Source organism: Bufo bufo, chromosome 7 (assembly GCF_905171765.1).
Source record: "Bufo bufo chromosome 7, aBufBuf1.1, whole genome shotgun sequence".
In the NCBI taxonomy this organism is placed as follows: domain Eukaryota; kingdom Metazoa; phylum Chordata; class Amphibia; order Anura; family Bufonidae; genus Bufo; species Bufo bufo.
The window spans coordinates 128125959-128149308 of record NC_053395.1 but is presented as its reverse complement, the minus strand read 5'-3'; the positions used below and the strand labels follow the sequence as shown (position 1 = coordinate 128149308).

The following is a 23350-nucleotide window of genomic DNA, read 5'->3' as shown; positions in this document are numbered from 1 at the left end:
GATCCCCCATAACTATGTCATACCCAGCCGCGTCAGCGGCTCATATGGGAAAATCCAAGCAAATAGACCTCTAGCACAATTCCCTTAAAATATCGCATCGCACATCGTTATCGCAATTTTTAGGGCCCTAATCGCAATCGCACAAAATTCCCATATCGTGCAGCCGTAGTGCAGATCCATGACGGATCCGCACCAAAAGCGAGTGTGAAAGTAGTCTACCTTATAAATGACAGACCGCTGAAATCAACTCGCCTGTCTCTACTTTATGCTGCTGTTAGTATGGGCAGCATAAAGTTGATGACAGGTTCCCTTTAAAGGGAACCTGTCACCGGGATTTTGTGTATAGAGCTGAGGACATGGGTTGCTAGATGGCAGCTAGCACATCCGCAATATCCAGTCCCCATAGCTCTTTGTGCTTTTATTGTGTAAAAAAACCTGATTTGATACATATGCAAATTAACATAAGAGTCATATCTTACTTGTGTGACCAGAGAAGAGTCATATTTTCAAGCTCTGACTCCTCTCAGGTTAATTTGCATATGTATCAAATCGGTTTTTATACACAATAAAAGCACACAGAGCTATGGGGACTGGGTATTGCGGATGTGCTAGCGGCCATCTAGCAACCCATGTCCTCAGCTCTATACCCAAAATCCCGGTGACAGGTTCCCTTTAAGCCTTAGGGCTCATGCACCGCAGAAAAATAGGAAATGTCCTATTTTTTTTTTGCGTTGTGGAGGCACAGACTGAAATCCCACAGAAGTGCCCTGTAATGCTTCCATGGGCTTCCGATCCGTGCCTCCACACCGCTCCATATCTTGTGCAATGTGGACCCGTAACAGTCCGCAATACGGGCACAGGGTACACACGTTTGTGTGCATGAGCCCTTATTCACACATCAGTGTTTTGGTCAGTGATTGTGAGCCAAAACCCGGAGTGGAGGTTTAGAGCCACACTTAGTTTTGGCCAAAAATCACTGATGGAAAACACAGACCGCACATTGAACTAAGCACCAATACTTCCTCATCTCTACCCATAGCAAGATTACGAATGGAGTGAAGATACTATACCTTTAGGCTGAAATCACACATGCAGTTTGACAGTTTTTATTCATTTTACTCACTTATATAGCACCGACATATTCCGCAGCACTGCTGTCCCCAGTGGGGCTCACAATCAAGTCTACTTTCCTATCAGTATGCCTTTGGAGTGTGGGAGGAAACCATAAAAACTCCTTCACTGACTGTGAATAAGGTGTTAGGGACATTATTAGAATAATATAAATTTAAAAAAACATGTAGTTGCCGGCATCAGGTAAATTGATTGATTAGTAGTTTAAAAAAAAAAATCATCTTGTGATATATGGGACCATCACTTTATTATTATTATTATTATTATTATTATTATTATTATTATTATTATTATTATTTTTTTTTTATTATTTATTTATTTATTTTTTTTGAGTTGACCAAAAAATGGCTTCCTGTGTTTTAGAATCCCAGTGTTATGTATTTATACGTAGTTATCAGATCTTTTATTTTTTTCCAAACTGAATAGCCCTAATTTTGATAATCTTTCTAAGTACTGTAGTCCTCCCATTCCAGTTATTACTTTAGTTGCCCTCCTCTGAACCCTCTCCAACTCTGCTATGTCTTTAGCAATCATTGAGCTGTCAGTTATCTTTCCTGACTCCCTCCCGACTACCCCATATACATACACACTCGGCTCGACCAAGCGTGTATGTGTATTGCATGGAGAGAGCGGAGAAAGCCGCTACCAGACACTTCTTGCAGCTGTTTATCTCCTGGGAGAACAAAATTATCAGCCAAAAATCTTCTTTTTGCCAGTGTCGGGAGAGTCGAGATGTCAGCAGTGTGTGGTCAGCTTTAGTGTGTGTCTTATACATTTACATACTATTACTAACATGTTTAATTCTCATTTTAGGAATGAAATGGAGAGACACTTCCTGGAGCTGCTGCAGTTCAACATAAATGTGCCCGCCAGTGTATATGCCAAATACTACTTTGATCTTCGTTCTTTAGCAGATGACAACAATCTGAGTTTCCTGCTAGAACCACTTAGTAAAGAAAGAGCACAAAAACTAGAGGTGAGTCTGAAATACCTGCTGAATATTAAATGGTTACCAAGTAGAGAGGAGGGCAGCACTGGTGGGTTTTGATAAATGGTGACGTTTTTCCTTTGCTGACAATCGTTGTGTACTTGTATTGATGTATGTCATGCTTGGAAAAAAAAATGTGGTTTGCTTTAATATGATGGTATTATTTTGCCCAGGCTATTTCCAGGCTTTGTGAAGATAAGTACAAGGACCTTTCTAAAGCTGCTATGCGCCGGTCCATCAGTGCGGATAACCTAGTGGGCATTAGGCGCTCTAATGCCATCATTTCCTGAGGCAAGACCGGCAGAAGGCACTTCAACATGAAGAGTGTGCAACACCGATGCCCAGGCACTACCAAGCCTCCCACACACTCTCCCACACTATTTCAAGCCAGCAGTGTCTTCCAGCATGAGAGGACTGTGGGAGGCAAGGGATTATCAATCCAGGGACCCTAAAAGCCCATCTTGAAGAGTAAGGGGCATACATCGTGACAACCGAGAAGAGGCTCTAGCGATAGAGCAGCACCGTCGGATTACACAGAATAATGTAGTGCATCAAAAGTGAAGTCCTTCTCTCAGATATCCCTCTACCACCTACATTTGTATGCTTACTATGTAGGCCTATAGCTGTGAATGCAGACTTTTTAACACTATATAGTTTGACATTTTAGAATATAAAACACTAATCGTGATTATAGTTACTATTTTATTGCCTTCTTGATCCCCTTACCCATTTTTTATTGTTTGCTACGGTTATCAAGTGTTAAAGCAGCTCTTTCCTAACCAGACTAGCCGCAGCAGAGCAATGACTAGGCTTGAGCAGAAGGGTTTGTATGATGCCCTCTGCTCCGAAAGAACAGTGCAATGTTTCATTAGTCTATTGCCTACCAGCACAGCAACTACAGATGGTTAGGATGTGGACTGTCCAAAGAAGAATGTGCATTTTGAAGTTTATCGGGTTCTGGCCTGTACTACTGTAATTCTTGGTGCTCCTCCAGAAATTATGAATTATAAGGAACTGCAAAATTAAATAAATCTGGGATTTTTCTATTCTACACTACAGCTTATAGTGATGTAAAATGTATTCCATGCATTTCCTACTACTATTGAACTCCTTTTGTGGATTAACATCTACTGTAGATAAATTTTTATGCAAAGTCTACAGAATATCTCATCAGCTTGCTTTGCTTGCGTCTGTCCTCCGTTCTGCCATATGCTTACAAGTAGCCGTATATTTTTGTAGAAACTGAGCAACTGACTTGTTGCCATCATAATTGCAAGTCCTTAGAATTTCAAGAAAAATGTAAAGAAAAGGTTCAGTTCCTTCCACCGTGATATACTATTCCTGTGCTAATGAAGTCTGAGTATACGTCTTGCTCTATGCTCTAACTCTTGTTTGCAAAAAAGAAACTTTTTTTTATATATTTTTTTAATTTGTTCTAAATAAGCAGTAATGCTCATAGAGCCACAATAAATGGTAAAAGGACAAACCTCTCACACTAACATCACTTGCTGTTTGGGTTCACTGCCACATTGCTATACACACCTACATGATGAAGGTCATGTGAAAGGGCTGGCCACAATAGTGATGGGTCAACCATAATGACTGTGGAGGATACTTAAATGATGTGCTCATTGATCCCATAAAAATGACTCGAGAGATTCCACAGATTGGACCTTCTGTGATCTATGGTGATAAATACCGGTGGCATTTTACATTGCACATTCTGCACCACAAGTGGACCTCTCATTACCAGGAGGGAAACCCTGAACAATTTTTCAACTTCCATATGGCCTCTGTTCAGTGAAGGGGCAGGTAAAGCATTACATAACTTGTTCCTAGCAGTTGATTCTGGCTTAGATGTGTTGATTGTTTTGCCCGTCATCTTTGAACAGGTTGAATTCATTTTCCAGATGTCCTGTGAAATTGACAGATGAGAAACCCCAAGTAAACAGTGGTTGCTAGTAACACATTTCAATAGATATTCACGTCTGGATGCAAATGTCTTACTGTCCCAAAAATTCCCAATTTCATGTTTTGCTTTGTTTTTGACATCTTTGCCAGCAAAATTGATACATGTCTATTAGCACATCCCAAACACCAAAATGCTGCGTTTTGTCGAGCGTGAATATAGCGTGTAATGTGCAGCTATTTAACAACCTACCAATGAAGTCATAATCAATTGAACTGTCATTAACTTCCACCAATCTGTGAGACCAAAGCAATATAGTGAGGGTGTTAAATAGTTTACCATTGTTAAAGGGATTGTCCAAGTTCAATAAAAAAAAAAATGCTAACCTCTGTAAATGGACTAAATTAACAAAAGAATCTATATCCAGCTCTGTTCTCCACTCTTTCCATTGCTGCTGTGAGGTTCGCTCCTCTGCTGATGTCATCTTCCTAGCTTCCTGGAAAACAAACAGCAGGGGAAGGACTGGAGCACAGCACTGGAAGAAGCAGGGGAGAAAAGGGTGAGTATCAGTTCTCTTGTTACTTTAGACCAGGGATGCTCAACCTGCGGCCCTCCAGCTGTTGTAAAACTATAACTCCCACCATGCCCTGCTGTAAGCTGTCTGGGAATGATGGGAGTTGTAGTTTTGCAACAGCTGGAGGGCTGCAGGTTGAGCATGCCTGCTTTAGACTATTGCCCGAATTTCTGTTTAACTCCGAAAACCCCTTTAACTTTATTGGTTGTTGGATTGGGCCTGCATGTGTGTCATCATCCCTGTTTTATTACCTATGACGGCACCACTGGAGAGACTGCCTCCAACTCCTTAGGACAGGAAACAGGAACCAGAACCGCCTTTTAAAGGAGGGATCATCCCCTCTATCTCCAGTTCTGTTTCCTGTCCTAAGGGGCAGGAGGGAATATGATCCGCTGGATCAGAAATAGTGTGTGGAGGGTTACCCCGTGCGGTGTAAGTCTCCTCCTGGAGCCGCTGCAGAAGTCTGGACTTCCTTCTCTGTCCTTACCCCTTCCGTTTTCCTTCCTGGGACAATCTGGGCTTCTGCGAACCTCTGCGGCCGTGTTCACATGTTCGGCCGCACGATGATCTGCGGGTACTCCCGAGTTGTGGCAGTGGGAGGATGCCAGCTAGCGCGCGCTAAGGAGAAAAGCTTAGCCAGCTCACTGTCATGCTGGGTAAAGAAGCGTGGAAGTTCCTCCATTCTGGCTGTTTGCTGTATGAAACATGGAGCAGGCTGATCCCACTGAGACCACCAATGATACATTGGTACCACGGTGGGGTAAGAGGGGTTATACCCCAGCATATATTATTTATCTTAATGCTTATGGGGTCATTTTCTGTTGCCTAGGTTTCAAAGGAGTCTTGTAGGAAGACTTTCAGAGTAAAAGAGAAGGGATGTGGTGTGTGTAAGAAGAAGCTTCCTTCTGCCTATGCCAGGGGTGTATCAGCAAATTAATGGAAGATGAAGCTCCATCTTTTATGAGAAGCATAAAACAGATGATACGTGAAGAGGTCAGGGAGTCGGTTAGCGGTCTGGGAAAGCACCTCCCCAATACTTCCACAGCTGCTGCAAAAGACTACCCCTCCAGTTATAGTGAGATACTTTCTGGTCTGGAAGAAGGAAAGTTGGGATCAATAGACGAGTCTTCTGAGGACGAGGCTGCAGGGAGACCACTTTTTCATGTGGAAAATACTAATGCCCTTTTAAAGGCGGTTCGGGCGACCTATGGGGTTGGACGATCAGAGGCCATAGCATTCAGTCCAGGACTCTGTTTGAAGGGTTAGCTCCCAGGATGAGGAAGGTGTTTGATATGCATAAGAACATTCAGGATGTGATTGCCAGAGAATGGAAAAGGCCGGATAGGAAGTTTTTTGTCCCTTCGGTGAAGCGGAAGTATCCGTTTGATGAGGAGTTGTCTGCCCCCTGGGATAGGGCCCCAAAGCTTGATGCCCTAGTAGCAAAAATGTAAAAAAAAAAATTTAAAAAAAAGACGCACTCCCTTTTAAAGGGAATCTGTCACCTATTTTGACCCTATTAAACCGTTAAAATAGCAATGTGCAATAAAGAACCTTCTTACCTACATGTGTCTTCTTTCTTTTATTCAACTTTTCATTCTTATAAAAAAGCAATTTTTCTGATATGTAAATGAGGTTCCAAGGTGCCCAGAGGGGCGTTATTACTCTGCTCTGGTGCCCAGTAACGCCCCCCTGCAGTGCCCAGCCAGCCTTTCTTCTAAGCCCAGCACGCCTCCTCATAAATAAATGTCCTCCCACATACTAGCTGAACGGCGCCTCCCCATCACGTCATTTAATTTATTCACTTCATCGGGCGTTCCTTCCTCCTCTCTTGGCTTACGGCACCGCCCCCTCCCATTACGTCACATGTATTCATAGCACCGGCCCTCCCTTCCTCCTCTCCTGTCCTCAGAAATCGCGCGCAGGCGCAGTATCAGTGAGTGCCTGCGCCTGCACGATTCTCCTGTTCCAGAGGGCAACAGCCTCAATATTGTCACTGGGCATGCGCCGAGCCCAGTGACATAATCCGAGCGCTGTTGCCTCTGAGACAGGAGAGGAGGAAGGGAGGGCCGGTGTTATGAATACATGTGACGTAATGGGAGGGGGCGGCGCCGTAGGCCAAGAGGAGGATGGAACGCCCGAGGAAGTGAATAAATTAAATTACGTAATCGGGAGGGGGCGGTGCCGTAGGCTAAGAGAGGAGGAAGCACGATGGTGCAATGAATAAATTAAATGACGTGGTGGGGAGGGGGCGGCGCCGTTCGGCTAGTATGTGGGAGGACATTTATTTATGAGGAGCCGTGCTGGGCTTGGAAGAAAGGCGGGCTGGGCACTGCAGGGGGGCGTTACTGGGCACCAGAGCAGAGTAATAACGCCCCTCTGGGCACCTTGGAACCTCATTTACATATCAGAAAAATTGCTTTTTTATAAGAATGAAAAGTTGAATAAAAGAAAGAAGACACATGTAGGTAAGAAGGTTCTTTATTGCACATTGCTATTTTAACGGTTTAATAGGGTCAAAATAGGTGACAGATTCCCTTTAAGGACATGGGTTCGCTCAATTACCTGATGGATAGGAGAGCAGAGGTTTATTTAAAGTAAAATTTGGAAGCCTCTGCGGCAGCTTTTAAGCCTGCTATTGCCGCTACGTCTGTTGCCAGATCACTAAAAGTGTGGATGTGGGAGTTAGAGGCTCACATTAAAGGGGTACCCCTAGGGAGCAGTTATTCCTTCCCTGTTATAAGTAATGCCTTGGATTTCTTAGCTGACGCTTCTGTGGATACCTTAAGATTTTCCGCTAGGGCTTCCGCCTTATCCAACTCTGCCCGGCGGGCTATGTGGTTGAAAAGCTAGAATGGGGATGCTAGTTCCAAGGCAGAACTTTGTGCTATCCCTTGTCGAGGAGAGTTTTTGTTTGGGCCCATCCTGGATGAATTACTAGAGAAGGCCTCACACAGAAAGAAGGGCTTTCCCTCTGTTAGTCAGGCACCCAGGAAGTCTTTCCGTCCCAGATTTAATAAGAGGAGCTTTAGGGGCAAAGAGAGAGCAAAACAATTTGCAGGTCCAAATAAAAAAGTAAGGGGTTTCTTTTTTCCGGGTCAGACACCACAAAAAAGCAGTCCCAATGATGCCAGAGCACCTGTCGGAGGTCGTCTGTCTTTTTGCATCTCAATGGCAGAAGATCTCCAACAGCCCTTGGATACATTCTGTGATAGGGGAGGGCCTAAAATTAAAATTTCAGAGTTTTCCGGTAGGGAGATTTGTAATTACAGATTACCGTTCAGATCCCGCAAAACATTCTGCCATTGTTGCAGAAGTTTTTTCCCTGATAGAAAAAAGGGTGCTGGTAAGAGTCTCAGAGCAGGAATTGACAGAGGGGTTTTATTCAACTCTTTTTCTGGTCAAAAAACCAAATGGCTAATTTCGGACTATAATAATGTACCAATTTCTGCAGTACGAGAGATTTCGTATGGAGTCCATCAACTCAGCAGTGAACAGTCTCTTCCCGTTTTGCTTTATGGCCACAGTAGACCTGAGGGATTCGTACTATCATGTCCCCATTCATCCCAGCCACCAGAGGTTCCTAAGGGTAGCAGTTCGGTTAGAAAGGGAGATTCTGCATCTTCAATCCCGAGCATTACCCTTCAGCCTCGCTCAAGCTCCGAGGGTTTTCACAAAGATCGTTTCGGAAATGATGGCCCACGTCAGGGAGAAGGAGATCACCATTTTACCTAGACTATTTTCTGCTGGTGGCCTGGTGAAGTCAAATTCTTCAGGGTCAGATAGCCTGGTTGAGAGAAGTTCTAGAGAAGCTGGGATGGGAAATAAACCTAGAAAAATCTAGCTTATGCCCAGGCTAGAGATGCAGTTTCCTGGGAATGATTTTGGACTCCAGTTCCCATAAGTGCCTGCTACCTCTGCAAAAAGCTTTACTAATCAGATCAAGAGTTCAGCTTCTTCTCTCGCCTCCGTCAGTCACTATAAGAGGGGCCATGTCGGTACTGGGTCTCATGACAGCCACTATTCCAGGCGTGGAATGGGCCCAGTACCATTCAAGGCTTCTTCAGATCCTGCGAGATTGGGATGGAAGTCTCCCCTCTCTGGACTGGTTTTCCTGGCTCCGCAAGACGTCGATAGAAACACCATGCGTGCTTCCAGATTCTCAAGAGCTTCTGTCCCAGGGTCCAGTTTTTCACCCAGAGGTGAAGAATCTGCACCTGACTGCCTGATTATTGAGAGGGAGATTTTAAAGAAAAGAGGTCTCTCCGAGGATGTAGTTAGTACTCTCTTGGCCAGTCGGAAACAGGTCACTTCTAAGATCTACCTTAGGGTTTGGAGGGCTTTTTTCAGATTCGCCAAGAAACATGTGGATGTGCTAAAAGCTTCTGACATCCCACTAGTTTTAGATTTCCTACAGGAAGGATGGAACAAAAAGTCTTTAAAAGTCCAGATTTCTGCATTAAGTGCCTTATCTGAGTTTAAGTTATCAGAACATCCTTGGATTAGAAGGTTTATAACAGCAGTGTCTAAATTGTCCCCGGTCTGTAAAAATAGAATCTCTCACTTCAGACCCTTTTGAGCCTATTGATGAAATCTCCCCAAAGTTGCTCTCCCTAAAACTTGCTTTCCTTCTGGCCATTACTTCAGCTAGAAGAGTTAGCGATATTTCTGCTCTTTCTATTGACCCTCCCTATTTGGTGATCCTGGAAGATCGGGTAGTGATTACTCCTGATCTCTTCATGGTTTCACTGTTCTCAGGAGATAGTGTTACCTTTAATTTTGTGCTTCCCCTAAAAATAAAAAAGGAATCAGAGTACCACTGTCTAGACATTAGACATTAAGAGATGTATTTTGCAATTTCTGCAGGTCACCCAGCCTTGGCGATCTTCTTCACGTCTGCTGGCTTTGTTCCAGGGAGTGAAGAAGGGATCGACAGCCTCTTCTCACACTATTGCTAGGTGGATTAGACAGGCCATTTCCTTAGCCTACTCTTCTAAGGGGATTGATCCACCCTCAGGGTTTGGAGCCCACTCTACGAGATCACTTTCCACGTCTTTGGCAGAGAGAGCTTCTGCCTCTATAGAGCAGATGTGTGAGGCAGCTACCTGGAGCTCTCCACATACATTTTTTAGGCACTATAGACTATAGTTACCTTCTAATGAAGGTCTTACCTTTGGTCGTAAGGCACTTCAGGCTGTGGTCCCACCCTAGACAAATTCTTGCCTATTCTCCAGGGGTGCTGTCATAGGTGATAAAGAAATATTGGATTATAGTTACCGGTAATCTGTTTTCTTTGAACCTATAACAGCACCTGGTTAATTCCCAACCCTATGTAAAATTTGTATAGAGATATACAGTTGCAAGAAAAAGTATGTGAACCCTTTGGAATGATATGGATTTTTGCACAAATTGGTCATAAAATGTGATCTGAGCTTCATCTAAGTCACAACAATAGACAATCGCAGTCTGCTTAAACTAATAACACAAAGAATTAAATGTTACCATGTTTTTATTGAACACACCATGTAAACATTCACAGTGCAGGTGGAAAAAGTATGTGAACCCTTAGACTAATGACATCTCTAAGAGCTAATTGGAGTGAGGTGTCAGCCAACTGGAGTCCAATCAATGAGATGAGATTGGAGGTGTTGGTTACAGCTGCCCTATAAAAAACACACACCATTTCTGGGTTTGCGTTTCACAAGAACCATTGCCTGATGTGAATGATGCCTCGTACAAAAGAGCTCTCAGAAGACCTACGATTTAAGAATTGTTGACTTGCATAAAGCTGGAATGGGTTATAAAAGTATGTCCAAAAGCATTGCTGTTCACCAGTCCATTGTAAGACAAATTGTCTATAAATGGAGAAAGTTCAGCACTGCTGCTACTCTCCCTAGGAGTGACCGTCCTGTAAAGATGACTGCAAGAGCACAGCGCAGACTGCTCAATGAGGTGAAGAAGAATCCTACAGTGTCAGCTGAAGACTTACAAAAGTCTCTGGCATATGCTAACATCCCCGTTAGCGAATCTACGATACGTAAAACACTAGCAAGAATGGATTTCATGGTATGATACCACAGAGGAAGCAGTGTCCAAAAAAAAACATTGCTGCACGTTTACAGTTTGCACAAGAGCACCTGGATGTTCCACAGCAGTACTGGTAAAATATTCTGTGGACAGATGAAACCAAAGTTGAGTTGTTTGGAAGAAACACACAACACTATGTGTGGAGAAAAACAGGCACACCACACCAACATCAAAACCTCATCCCGAATGTGAAGTATGGTGGTGGGGGCTTCAGGGTTTGGGGCTGCTTTGCTGTGTCAGGGCCTGGACGGATTGCTATCATCGAAGGAAAAATTAATTCCCAAGTTTATCAAGACATTTTGCAGGAGAACGTAAGGCTATCTGTCCACCAGCTAAAGCTCAACAGAAGATGGGTGTTGCAACAGGACAACGACCCAAAGCATAGAAGTAAATCAACAACAGAATGGCTTAAACAGAAGAAAATACGCCTTCTGGAGTGGCCCAGTCAGAGTCCTGACCTCAACCCGATTGAGATGCTGTGGCATGACCTCAAGAAAGGGATTCACACCAGACATCTCAAGAATATTGCTGAATTGAAACAGTTCTGTAAAGAGGAATGGTCAAGAATTACTCCTGACCGTTGTGCGCGTCTGATCTGCAACTACAGGAAACGTTTGGTTGAAGTTATTGCTGTCAAAGGAGGTTCAACCAGTTATTAAATCCAAGGGTTCACATACTTTTTCCACCTGCACTGTGAATGTTTACATGGTGTGTTCAATAAAAACATGGTAACATTTAATTCTTTGTGTGTTATTAGTTTAAGCAGACTGTCATTGTCTATTGTTGTGACTTAGATGAAGATCAGATCACATTTTATGATCAATTTGTGCAGAAATCCATATCATTCCAAAGGGTTCACATACTTTTTCTTGCAACTGTATGTGTGTGTGTGTGTGTATGTATGTGTAATATATATATATATATATATATATATATATATATATATATATTTTATATAATTTATATTACACTATTTAAAAAGAAAAGGAGTGTATTAGGTTGTTAAGATGTTATATTTCTTAGTTCTTGAGAAAAGGACTGGAGATAGAGGGGATAAATCCTCCTTTAAAAGGCGGTTCTGATTCCTGTTTCCTGTCCTGAGGAGGTGGAGGCGGTCTCTCCATGGGTGCTGTCATAGGTTCAAAGAAAACCGATTACATGTAAGTGTAATCCAATATTTTTTATTAAGATGAGAAACCCCAGGAAACCCTGGTTAGGGAGCACTGCTCTGATGCCACGTTCACACTAAGCAGTTTCCTTCTGTTAATGTGCATTTCTAGATTATTTTACCATTAAGTGCTGTACTGGTAGAATTTCGAGACTCTTGGAGGTTATTGCAGAGGAATATGCTTTCCTATTAAATTGGTAAGGAAGGTTTCCTGAAATGTAATATTATTTGTGTTATGTCCTAACTTGGTATTTTTTGCAGAAGGAAAGGTATATTTTTAACCAGCTTCAGGGTATTAGCCAACGATAAAATGGTAGCAATATGTGACTAAGGCTACATGCACACGACGGTTGTTTTTTGTGGTCCGCAAATAGCGGATCCCTGTTCCTGTTTTTTTTTTTATATCCACATCCGTTCCGTTTGTCCGCAAATTTTGTAGGTTGTGTTTCCGTGTGTCTTCAGTTTTTTTTTTTTGTGGTCTGCAAAAAAAAACTGATGCGGATGACATACGGATGGCTTCCATTGGTCATCCGCCTTTTTTTGCGCACCCATTGACTTCAATGGGTCCGCAAAACCTTTATTGCAGACAAGAATAGCACATGAAATACTTTTTTTTTGCAGACTGGAAACACTGACAGCGGACGTGGAAAAAAAATGGTTGACTACACCGCAATTTTACCTGCTCCATGGAAATGCATGGGTAACCATCCGATCAGCCCCAAAAAACGGAACAGACGCAGAGAAAAACAACTGTCGTGTGCATGTAGCATAAAGCAGAGATGCTCCTAACCTTAATGAGTTAATGTCCCATCATTGTATAATCCCACTGACCCAGTATATTCCACTCCAATCCTTAAACTTTCTGCCCTAAGGGCTGATTTGCGCGATCGCACTTGATCCGGGAAACACAATCCCTGTGTCGGCCACACCTCCTGGATCCAACCTGACTACATCTTAGTGTTTTCTGATAGTCCGTTCCTATCTGATCATGGGTGTTTTGTACTGTACTCACATGATATCAGTGCAGTACAATAGACCCGTGATCAGACAGGAACTGACTGTATCGTAAAACACTATGATGAAGTCAGTTCGGATCTTTTTCCCAGAACGAGCACGGGAATCGGCCCTAAACCTATATAACAAAATTGTGTTACCGTTTAAGATTGTATTAAACAACGGTTTACCAGTCATGAGCACATCAGACTACTTGGGTATGCTCATTTTTCTGCCATCCGAGACTGATCCTCTGATTTCTGCCACGGATTTGCACCCACTACCCATCTCACTGTTCACGTCCGATTTGTGCAAATTTCTTGTCACTAACTAAAATCATACTTTGTGAGAAACAGCTTAGGTTCCCATTGAAAACAATGGGATGAAGAATACAAGCCAATTTCACATGAATCTTGGCACGGAGTCTGCATAAAATTTTCGCTGTGTGAACATGCCCTTAAGTAGGTTAAAAATACTTCATCATTTTTTCTTTAGAACAACTGTTCTAAAGAACAATAATTTTTTTTTTTTTTTTATTTGGCTTCGTTCACATCACCGTTCAGCCTTTCCGTTCTGCTCCGTTTAGTAGCAGGAGAACGGAAAAGAAGGAGAAGGCACATAACTGAGCCAAACGGAGCCCTAAGGACCTTATAGACTATAATGGGGTCTGTTATGTTTCCGCTCAGAAGATGATTTTGAAGCAGAGACAAAAGTCCTGCGTGCACAACTTTTGTCTCCGCTCCAAAATCATCTTCTGAGCGGAAACATAACGGACCCCATTTTAGTCTATGGGGTCCTTAGGCTCCGTTTTGCTCAGTTATGTGTCTTCTCCGTCCTTTCCGTTTTCCTGCCCCTAAACGGAGCAGGAGAACGGAAAGGCTGAATAGTGATGTGAACAAAGCCTTATATAGTGGGATCAGACCATACTAGTAGCTCTAAAGGTATAATCCCAAACCAGCTTTGCCGTAGTCTCTCTTGCTCATGATGCACCACAGGGAACCCTGCAGGAAATTGGCTTTTTTCCCCTGAAACTAATGTAAAATTTTTAGGCAGTTCTGCTTTCTTGTGTTTATATTAAAAAGAAAAGCTAATAATAAACTATATTTTAATTAAACAACAAACTGTCTGTGATTTTATGATATTAATGAATTGTGCTAGAAATGAAAGGGATTTTCTGAGGTTTTTTTTTTTTTTTTTTTTACTGGTGACCTTTCTTCTGAAAAGGTCATCAGTATCTGATCTGTGGGGGTCCGACACCCGGAACCCCCACCGATAAGCTGAGAAGGCAGCGGCCCCGCAGCCTTCTCTCTGCTTTCCCTAGTGAAAAATAACACTGTCTGCGAAGATGCAATACTAGAAGCCCATGTAGAAATCCGGCACAGAAAATATGGATCAAGGCTTGAGCGAATCGAGCTTCGTATCAGAGATCTGATGTGGATTCGTTCAAACACTTTGTTTTGATGCTGTCAGAGACCAGTCTCCGTCCAGCATTAAAATGTATTCTTCCGAAGTCACGTGAGACTTCATTGATTGGATTTGGTATTCATTTCTGCATCTTTAAAAACACTTAAAATTAGGAATCCGAAGTCTGGTTTGGTACCGAGGTACCAAATCCGACTTCGGATTCCTAATTTTAAATGTTTTTATAGCTGCAGAAATGAATACCAAATTAATTCACCGAAGTCTTGCGCGACTTCAGGTAAAACGAAGTTTAGCTCCACGGAGCCAATACATTTCAATGTTGTACGGAGACTGCATTAAAATTGAAGTGTTTGACCGAATTGACTTCAGATCTATGATCCGAAGATCGATTCGCTCAACACTAGTTCTCTCTGTTGTCTACTAAAGAGAAACTGGAGGAGGTTTATCCACTTTCTATGGATTTACACGACCGCATGTATTTTGCAGTCCACAAAACAAGGATGACGTCCACAACATGTTGCATTGTAGACCCATTAATTTCAATAAGTCTGGGGTCTGCATTTGCAGACAAGAATAGGACATGTTCTATCCTTTGCGGAAAGCCCGGATGTCTTCTACATGCTTTCTGCATCCGCATGTCTTCTACATGCTTTCTGCATCCGTATGTCCGTTCCAAAAAGAATAGAACATGTCCTATACTTAGCTGCAAAATGCGGTTCATCGACCCATTAGGCCCCTTTCAGACGAGCGAGTGCCGGGGTCACATAGCATTATATTGATTTATGATGCTATGTAACCCTTACAGTTCTGGAATGTATTAGATGACACTGACAGCATTATGTCAGTGTCATCAAATACATTACAGAACTGTAAGGGTTAGATAGCATCATAAATCAATATAATGCTATGTGACCCCGGCAGTGCTGGGAGTTCAGGCCGGCTGCTAGTCTGCGATGGGTCTTAAAGTCAATGGGTCCGCAAAAAAAAATCTTTTTGCTGTTGTGTAGCATTTTTTATACACATATTCCACTGATTCTCTCTGCTATGATTTTGCAGTAGAGTGAGGTTTCAGATTCTAAGCTTTAACCGTTTGGATGCCCCCCAGGCAAGATGTCTATGTGCATTCGCTGTCAGTGGAACACAATAATTAGGAGATGAGCTGATAACTAGCATCCAGCTCCAAAAGCACATGGCTAATGTCAGATATGGCTGTGTAAGGCTACTTTCACACTCGTGTTTTGGTTTCCGTTTGTGAGATCCGTCATGCGCTCTTAAAAGTGGTTCAAAACGGATCAGTTTTTCCCTAATGCATTCTGAATGGAAATGGATCCGCTCAGAATGCATCAGTTTGCCTCTGATCAGTCTCCATTCCGCTCCGGAGGCGAACACCAAAACGCTGCGTGCAGCGCTTTGCTGTCCGCTTGGCGAAACTGAGCCCATCTGTCCTGGCACACAATGTAAGTCAATGGGGACGGATCAGTTTTCTCTGGCACAATAGAAAACTGATCCGTCTCCTATTGACTTTCAATTGAGTTCATGACTGATCAGTCTTGGCTATGTTACAGATAATACAAACGGATCCGTTGATGACGGATGCATGCGGTTGTATTATTGTAACGGATCCGTTTTTGCAGATCCATGACCGATCCGCCCAAAACGCATGTGTGAAAGTAGCCTAAACTGTGTACAGATGCTGAACAAGGTCATTTCCCTCTGGCATATATATTCCAAGCTTCTGTTGGCCTCCAAATCATTATTAATGGATTTGCTTGTCCTCCTCTGGTCTTGTAGGATCTAGTTTAACCTGAAAAAATGTGCCACTCCCTCATTTCAAATAGAAGGCAGAAAGTATATCCTCAGAAGTCTTCCACATGTCTTGATAAGTGTGGCAGGCTTTTACCTGCAATGCATCATGCAAACAAAATCATGCGTGTTTTTCTCGCTTGACAGTACCTTTATTCTGTGCACGCCCAGACACTGACAGTCATCCAACACCTTCGCTGTAGGGAAATAAGCCTAGTTTGTTATATGAAATGAACTTAAAGTAGGTTTACCAGATAATAGCTGGCTATGAAAACAGATGTTGGATAACACAATGAGTCATTGTGATGGCGAATACTTGGGCAGTGTACACAATGTTATCTCCATACAGCTGTACTGGAATACGTTCTACATGTTTCAATGCAGCTCTCACTGTCTTTTCTGAATGTTTAGGGCAGCGTGCACACAAAGGGTGCATTCAGACGACCGTATTTCTGGGTCCGCATCAATTCCACAACAGGCCCATAGAAGTGAATGGAGCGGTGACTGCACTTGCGCAGTGCATTTCTCATTCATTTCAATAGGACTTCCAAAAATGCTGCTCGGCTATTTTCGGAGCTCCTATAGGAATGAATGGAGGGTGGCTGGGCATGCGCGGTGTGCCCTTCCAGACTTTGCTGGCTCGATTCTAAGTATAGGAATTAATGAATGGAGGGTGGCCAGGACTTTGGAGGCATATCTTAGTGATATGCCCCCAATATCTGAGATGGGACGTCCACTTTAAATTCAGATCATCAATGTTTTCCTATCATACTTGATGACCACTCTGCCCCATTTCTGAACATTCATCAGACCATTCCTCCCACTTGGATGCCTGTTGCCACCACTAAAAAGTCAATCTTTGTCCACACAGGGCACTTTTATTTAGTGTGTTCTTTGAAGCCAGCATTTCATTTCATGGGACAGGGCAGTGCAGACAGCGGTCAGATAACAGAAATATGATCACAAACACACCTCCAAGATGACCAATGCCTTGCTAAAGAAACTGAGGATAAAGGTGCTACACTGGCCAAGCATGTCTCCAGACCTAAACCTTATTGAGCATCTGTGGGGCATCCTCAAACACAAGGTGGAGGAGCCCAAGGTCTCTAACATCCACCACCTACGTGATGTCGTCATGGAGGAGTGGAAGAGGATTCCAGTGGCAACCTGTGAAGCTCTAGTGTACATGCCCAAGAGAGTTAAGGCATTGCTGGAAAATAATGGTGGCCACACAAAATATTGACACTTTGGGTACAATTTGGCCATTTTCACTTAGGGGTGTACTCACTTTTGTTGCTAGCGGTTTAGACATTAATGGCTGTGTGTTGAGTTATTTTGAGGGCACACCAAATTTACACTGTTATACAAGCTGTACACAGACTATTTTACATTGTATCAAAGTGTCATATCTTCAGTATTGTCCCATGAAAATATATAATAAAATATTTACAAAAATTTGGGGGGGGTACTCACTTTTGTGAGATACCGTATATATACAGTACAGACTAGGGGTGCACCGAAATGAAAATTCTGGTCCGAAACCGAAAATTCAGGATGCCCTTGACCGAAAACCGAAACCGAAACTGCCTTTTTGCCCAAATACTTTTAAAATACTTTTTTTTTTAATGATTGGCGCTGTTATGGAGAGGGGGATCTGTGGGTGGCGCTGTTATGGAGAGGGGGATCTGTGGGTGGCGATGTTATGGAGAGGGGGATCTGTGGGTGGCGCTGTTATGGAGAGGGGGATCTGTGGGTGGCGCTGTTATGGAGAGGGGGATCTGTGGGTGGCGCTGTTATGGAGAGGGGGATCTGTGGGTGGCGCTGTTATGGAGAGGGGGATCTGTGGGTGGCTCTGTTATGGAGAGGGGGATCTGTGGGTGGCGCTGTTATGGAGAGGGGGATCTGTGGGTGGCGCTGTTATGGAGAGGGGGATATGTGCACTGTTATGGGCATAACAGTGCACAGATCCCTTTCCCCATAACAGTGCACAGATCTCCCCTCCCCATAGCAGTGCCATAGACCGATCCCCCTACCCATAACAGCCCCGGCCCTGCTGCTCACGGCATCACTCACTGCATCTTTATTTTACCTTACAATCGTGACGCTGCAGTAAGAACTCTGCAGGCGGAGGGCGGCGTAACGTCACTTACTCACGTGACGCACCTGCTCCGCCCACTTTATGAATGAAGGAGGCGGAGCAGGCGCGTCACGTGAGTAAGTGACGTTACGCCGCCCTCCGCTCTGCCTGCAGAGTTCTTACTGGAGCGTCACGATTGTAAGGTAAAATAAAGATGCAGTAAACCGCCCGCCCGCAGATGGTGGGTGACAAATCCCACACCCCATATTTTCGGCCGATATGTAACAATATCGGCCGAAATGGATTAGGTACATTTTCGGCCGATATTTTTGGCTGCCGGAATTTCGGTGCACCCCTAGTACAGACCAAAAGTTTGGACACACCTCATTCAAAGAGTTTTCTTTATTTTCATGACTATGAAGGCATCAAAACTATGAATTAACACATGTGGAATTATATACATAACAAACAAGTGTGAAACAACTGAAAATATGTCATATTCTAGGTTCTTCAAAGTAGCCACCTTTTGCTTTGATTACTGCTTTGCACACTCTTGGCATTCTCTTGATGAGCTTCAAGAGGTAGTCCCCTAAAAATGGTCTTCCAACAGTCTTGAAGGAGTTCCCATGCTTAGCACTTGTTGGCCCTTTTGCCTTCACTCTGCGGTCCAGCTCACCCCAAACCATCTCGATTGGGTTCAGGTCCGGTGACTGTGGAGGCCAGGTCATCTGGCGCAGCACCCCATCACTCTCCTTCATGGTCAAATAGCCCTTACTTTCAAAGTTTTACCAATTTTTCGGCTGACTGACTGACCTTCATTTCTTAAAGTAATGATGGCCACTCGTTTTTCTTTACTTAGCTGTTTTTTTCTTGCCATAATACAAATTCTAACAGTCTATTCAGTAGGACTATCAGCTGTGTATCCACCTGACTTCTCCTCAACGCAACTGATGGTCCCAACCCCATTTATAAGGCAAGAAATCCCACTTATTAAACCTGACAGGGCACACCTGTGAAGTGAAAACCATTTCAGGGGACTGCCTCTTGAAGCTCATCAAGAGAATGCCAATTGTGTACAAAGCAGTAATCAAAGCAAAAGGTGGCTACTTTGAAGAACCTAGAATATGACATATTTTCAGTTGTTTCACACTTGTTTGTTATGTTCATAATTCCACATGTGTTAATTCATAGTTTTGATGCCTTCATTGTGAATCTACAATTTTCATAGTCATGAAAATAAAGAAAACTCTTTGAATGAGAAGGTGTGTCCAAACTTTTGGTCTGTACTGTATATATATATATATATATATACACTGCGTGCAGAATTATTAGGCAAATGAGTATTTTGACCACATCATACTCTTTATGCATGTTGTCTTACTCCAAGCTGTATAGGCTCGAAAGCCTACTACCAATTAAGCATATTAGGTGATGTGCATCTCTGTAATGAGAAGGGGTGTGGTCTAATGACATCAACACCCTATATTAGGTGTGCATAATTATTAGGCAACTTCCTTTCCTTTGGCAAAATGGGTCAAAAGAAGGACTTGACAGGCTCAGAAAAGTCAAAAATAGTGAGATATCTTGCAGAGGGATGCAGCACTCTTAAAATTGCAAAGCTTCTGAAGCGTGATCATCGAACAATCAAGCGTTTCATTCAAAATAGTCAACAGGGTCGCAAGAAGCGTGTGGAAAAACCAAGGCGCAAAATAACTGCCCATGAACGGAGAAAAGTCAAGCGTGCAGCTGCCAAGATGCCACTTGCCACCAGTTTGGCCATATTTCAGAGCTGCAACATCACTGGAGTGCCCAAAAGCACAAGGTGTGCAATACTCAGAGACATGGCCAAGGTAAGAAAGGCTGAAAGACGACCACCACTGAACAAGACACACAAGCTGAAACGTCAAGACTGGGCCAAGAAATATCTCAAGACTGATTTTTCTAAGGTTTTATGGACTGATGAAATGAGAGTGAGTCTTGATGGGCCAGATGGATGGGCCCGTGGCTGGATTGGTAAAGGGCAGAGAGCTCCAGTCCGACTCAGACGCCAGCAAGGTGGAGGTGGAGTACTGGTTTGGGCTGGTATCATCAAAGATGAGCTTGTGGGGCCTTTTCGGGTTGAGGATGGAGTCAAGCTCAACTCCCAGTCCTACTGCCAGTTTCTGGAAGACACCTTCTTCAAGCAGTGGTACAGGAAGAAGTCTGCATCCTTCAAGAAAAACATGATTTTCATGCAGGACAATGCTCCATCACACGCGTCCAAGTACTCCACAGCGTGGCTGGCAAAAAAGGGTATAAAAGAAGAAAACCTAATGACATGGCCTCCTTGTTCACCTGATCTGAACCCCATTGAGAACCTGTGGTCCATCATCAAATGTGAGATTTACAAGGAGGGAAAACAGTACACCTCTCTGAACAGTGTCTGGGAGACTGTGGTTGCTGCTGCACGCAATGTTGATGGTGAACAGATCAAAACACTGACAGAATCCATGGATGGCAGGCTTTTGAGTGTCCTTGCAAAGAAAGGTGGCTATATTGGTCACTGATTTGTTTTTGTTTTGTTTTTGAATGTCAGAAATGTATATTTGTGAATGTTGAGATGTTATATTGGTTTCACTGGTAAAAATAAATAATTGAAATGGGTATATATTTGTTTTTTGTTAAGTTGCCTAATAATTATGCACAGTAATAGTCACCTGCACACACAGATATCCCCCTAAAATAGCTAAAACTAAAAACAAACTAAAAACTACTTCCAAAAATATTCAGCTTTGATATTAATGAGTTTTTTGGGTTCATTGAGAACATGGTTGTTGTTCAATAATAAAATTAATCCTCAAAAATACAACTTGCCTAATAATTCTGCACTCCCTGTATATATATATATAGTTATTAGATTTCCCTTGAGTCCTCTTTTTTTCTAAAGTGAATAACCCTAATTTTGATAATCTTTCAGGGTACTGTAGCCCACCCATTCCAGATATTACTTTAGTTGCCCTCCTCTGGACCCTCTCCAGCTCTGCTATGTCTGCGTTGTTCTCAGGAGCCCAGAACTGTACACAGTACTCCATATGAGGTCTGACTGGCGATTTGTAAAGTGGCAGGACTATGTTCTCATCATGGGCATCTATGCCCCTTTAGATGGCCCTTTTATCACTAGTTTGATAAATCTCCCCCAATGAGTCTCCTACAGTCTATTGTGTAATAATATAAAATCCCACTAAATCTCACAGACAAATATATAAATAGCAAGTTTGAAGTTTTCTTACAGGTTACTTAAACTTTCACTCAACGCTTGGAAGGAGCAGTGGCGTCTCTGCGTGCTCTGTCCTTTTGGGTTACATCGGCTCTGCTCTGCCTTCGGAGTTTGAGGAGTAAGGATCCTATGTACTTTCTATGGCCCTGTACACCACATGCTGCAGAAGCAGAGCTGACGGTATATAGGGTTCTGAGAAGTGCCGCTGCACCTCCCGTGTTTTGAGTAAAGGTTTAGGTACCCTTTAAACCAAACGCAGGAACTGAACCCCCCTATTGTGGGTCTGACAGGTTTCTCCACAGAGGATACTGTACCAGAGGGAGATGCTATCACAAGAGAGATTTCTTTATCATTCAAACTATTTGGTCCCACCTTGACAAATAAGCTCATCGCCCCAAATGAGGCGTCCCTATATGGAAACCTGTCCTTGCAGTATCTCTGATAAAGCGGTTTCTCTATCACAGAAAGACAAATAGTAATTTAAAACAAATATTTTATTTAATCCAGCGGTGGGACCCGCACCTATAAGACAATGGGGGCATATCCTAGCGATATGCCCCCATTGTCCATGATGAAACAACCCCTTTAAGGGGTTGTCCATATGCCGTGCTTAGACTCCCTTCTGTGAGGCAGAGCACTCTGGTGGAAAGCTGTCCAGGCATGACATACAGGAGATGACCATATATCTAAACAATAAACAAAGTGTAGAAGCAGCACCACTCGGTCCTTGTTAATGTATCCAGATAGATGCAACAGCCTCACCGATGGCCTTGGATCCAACGGCCAGAATATATAGAAAAGTGCAGGCGGTATCAGCAGCATCTCACATCATCGACTTTATTTGGACTTCAAAGCAATAATACACATGGCAACGTTTCGGCTGATACACAGCCTTTGTCAAGCTCACTCACATTGTGTTACATACATCAATTTATAGTAAAAACAAGTGCGCACTGAGCGGTAAGGAACGCCGAACATGGTAATTGATGTTTTGCTTTATATCTGATACTTAGCAATCACAGACATTATGCGATGATGGGGTTAACTTCTAGGAGGATTGGTGGACATTCAGGTGAGACATATAGGTGATTTGGGCTCAGTAAATACGCATTCTCATTGGTCAGTCTGTGCCATTGCCTGCAATTGGATAATCTGGGTGGGGGTGGCGCACTTGTTTTTACTATAAATTGATGTATGTAACACAATGTGAGTAGGCTAGACAAAGGCTGTGTATCAGCCGAAACGTTGCCATTTGTATTATTTCTTTGAAGTCCGAATAAAGTCGACGATGTGAGATGCTGCTGATACCGTCTGCACTTTTCTACATATATCTAAACAGTCTCCATGTAATACGGCAGTGCTGCAACTGAAACATCTGGCTGACCAGGTATTCCCTGTTTTATGTTAAAAAAAATAAAAATAATAATATTTGAAAAAAGTATAATGAAAATAAAAGCAGGTATAAGAAAAAAAAATATATTTCAGTATCTGGCTTTAATTTGCGCAACAATTTGGTGATACATTCCCATAAATTGAGAAAAACCCCTTTAAGCAGAAGAACTGAAAATATCAGAAAAAAAGACCTAAGAAGTGAGTAGGAGACGAGACGGTTGCTCCGAAGCCAGGTTCCTGTTGTCAGCTGCGGTCACATTGGGTTGATTTTCCTTCCTCTTCTCTCTCTGCAGCAGCTCTATGGTTCCATGCTGCAGATCACCTGTTTCCTTTGCCGTCCACGTTAAGCTGCAGTGGTGACCAGCATCTCTGGTTGACACCAGACCAGATGGCAAATCTGAGGTGGATTCCTGCAGCTGGATACTGCCTGGTGGTTCAGATATGAACCTTTCCTGGCTCTGATTAACTGCTGATTTCTACTTTGAGCATGATCTCGACCTCAGTTTTGTATTTGACCTTGCTCTTGTCTAGCCCCTTGGATGTACATTCTGGT

General features: G+C 43.0%; 1 protein-coding gene across 1 annotated transcript in view; it reads left to right on the top strand.

Annotated features, from left to right (window-relative positions):
* CCNYL1 (cyclin Y like 1) overlaps positions 1-3170 on the top strand; it is a 70006-nt gene extending 66836 nt beyond the window's left edge. Inside the window, exons 9-10 of the mRNA XM_040440033.1 lie at positions 1945-2107; positions 2293-3170. Coding sequence (XP_040295967.1) covers positions 1945-2107; positions 2293-2409 — 280 coding nt within the window. The 3' untranslated portion in view covers positions 2410-3170. The remainder of the gene's footprint in view (positions 1-1944; positions 2108-2292) is intronic.
* Positions 3171-23350: the final 20180 nt, after the last annotated feature.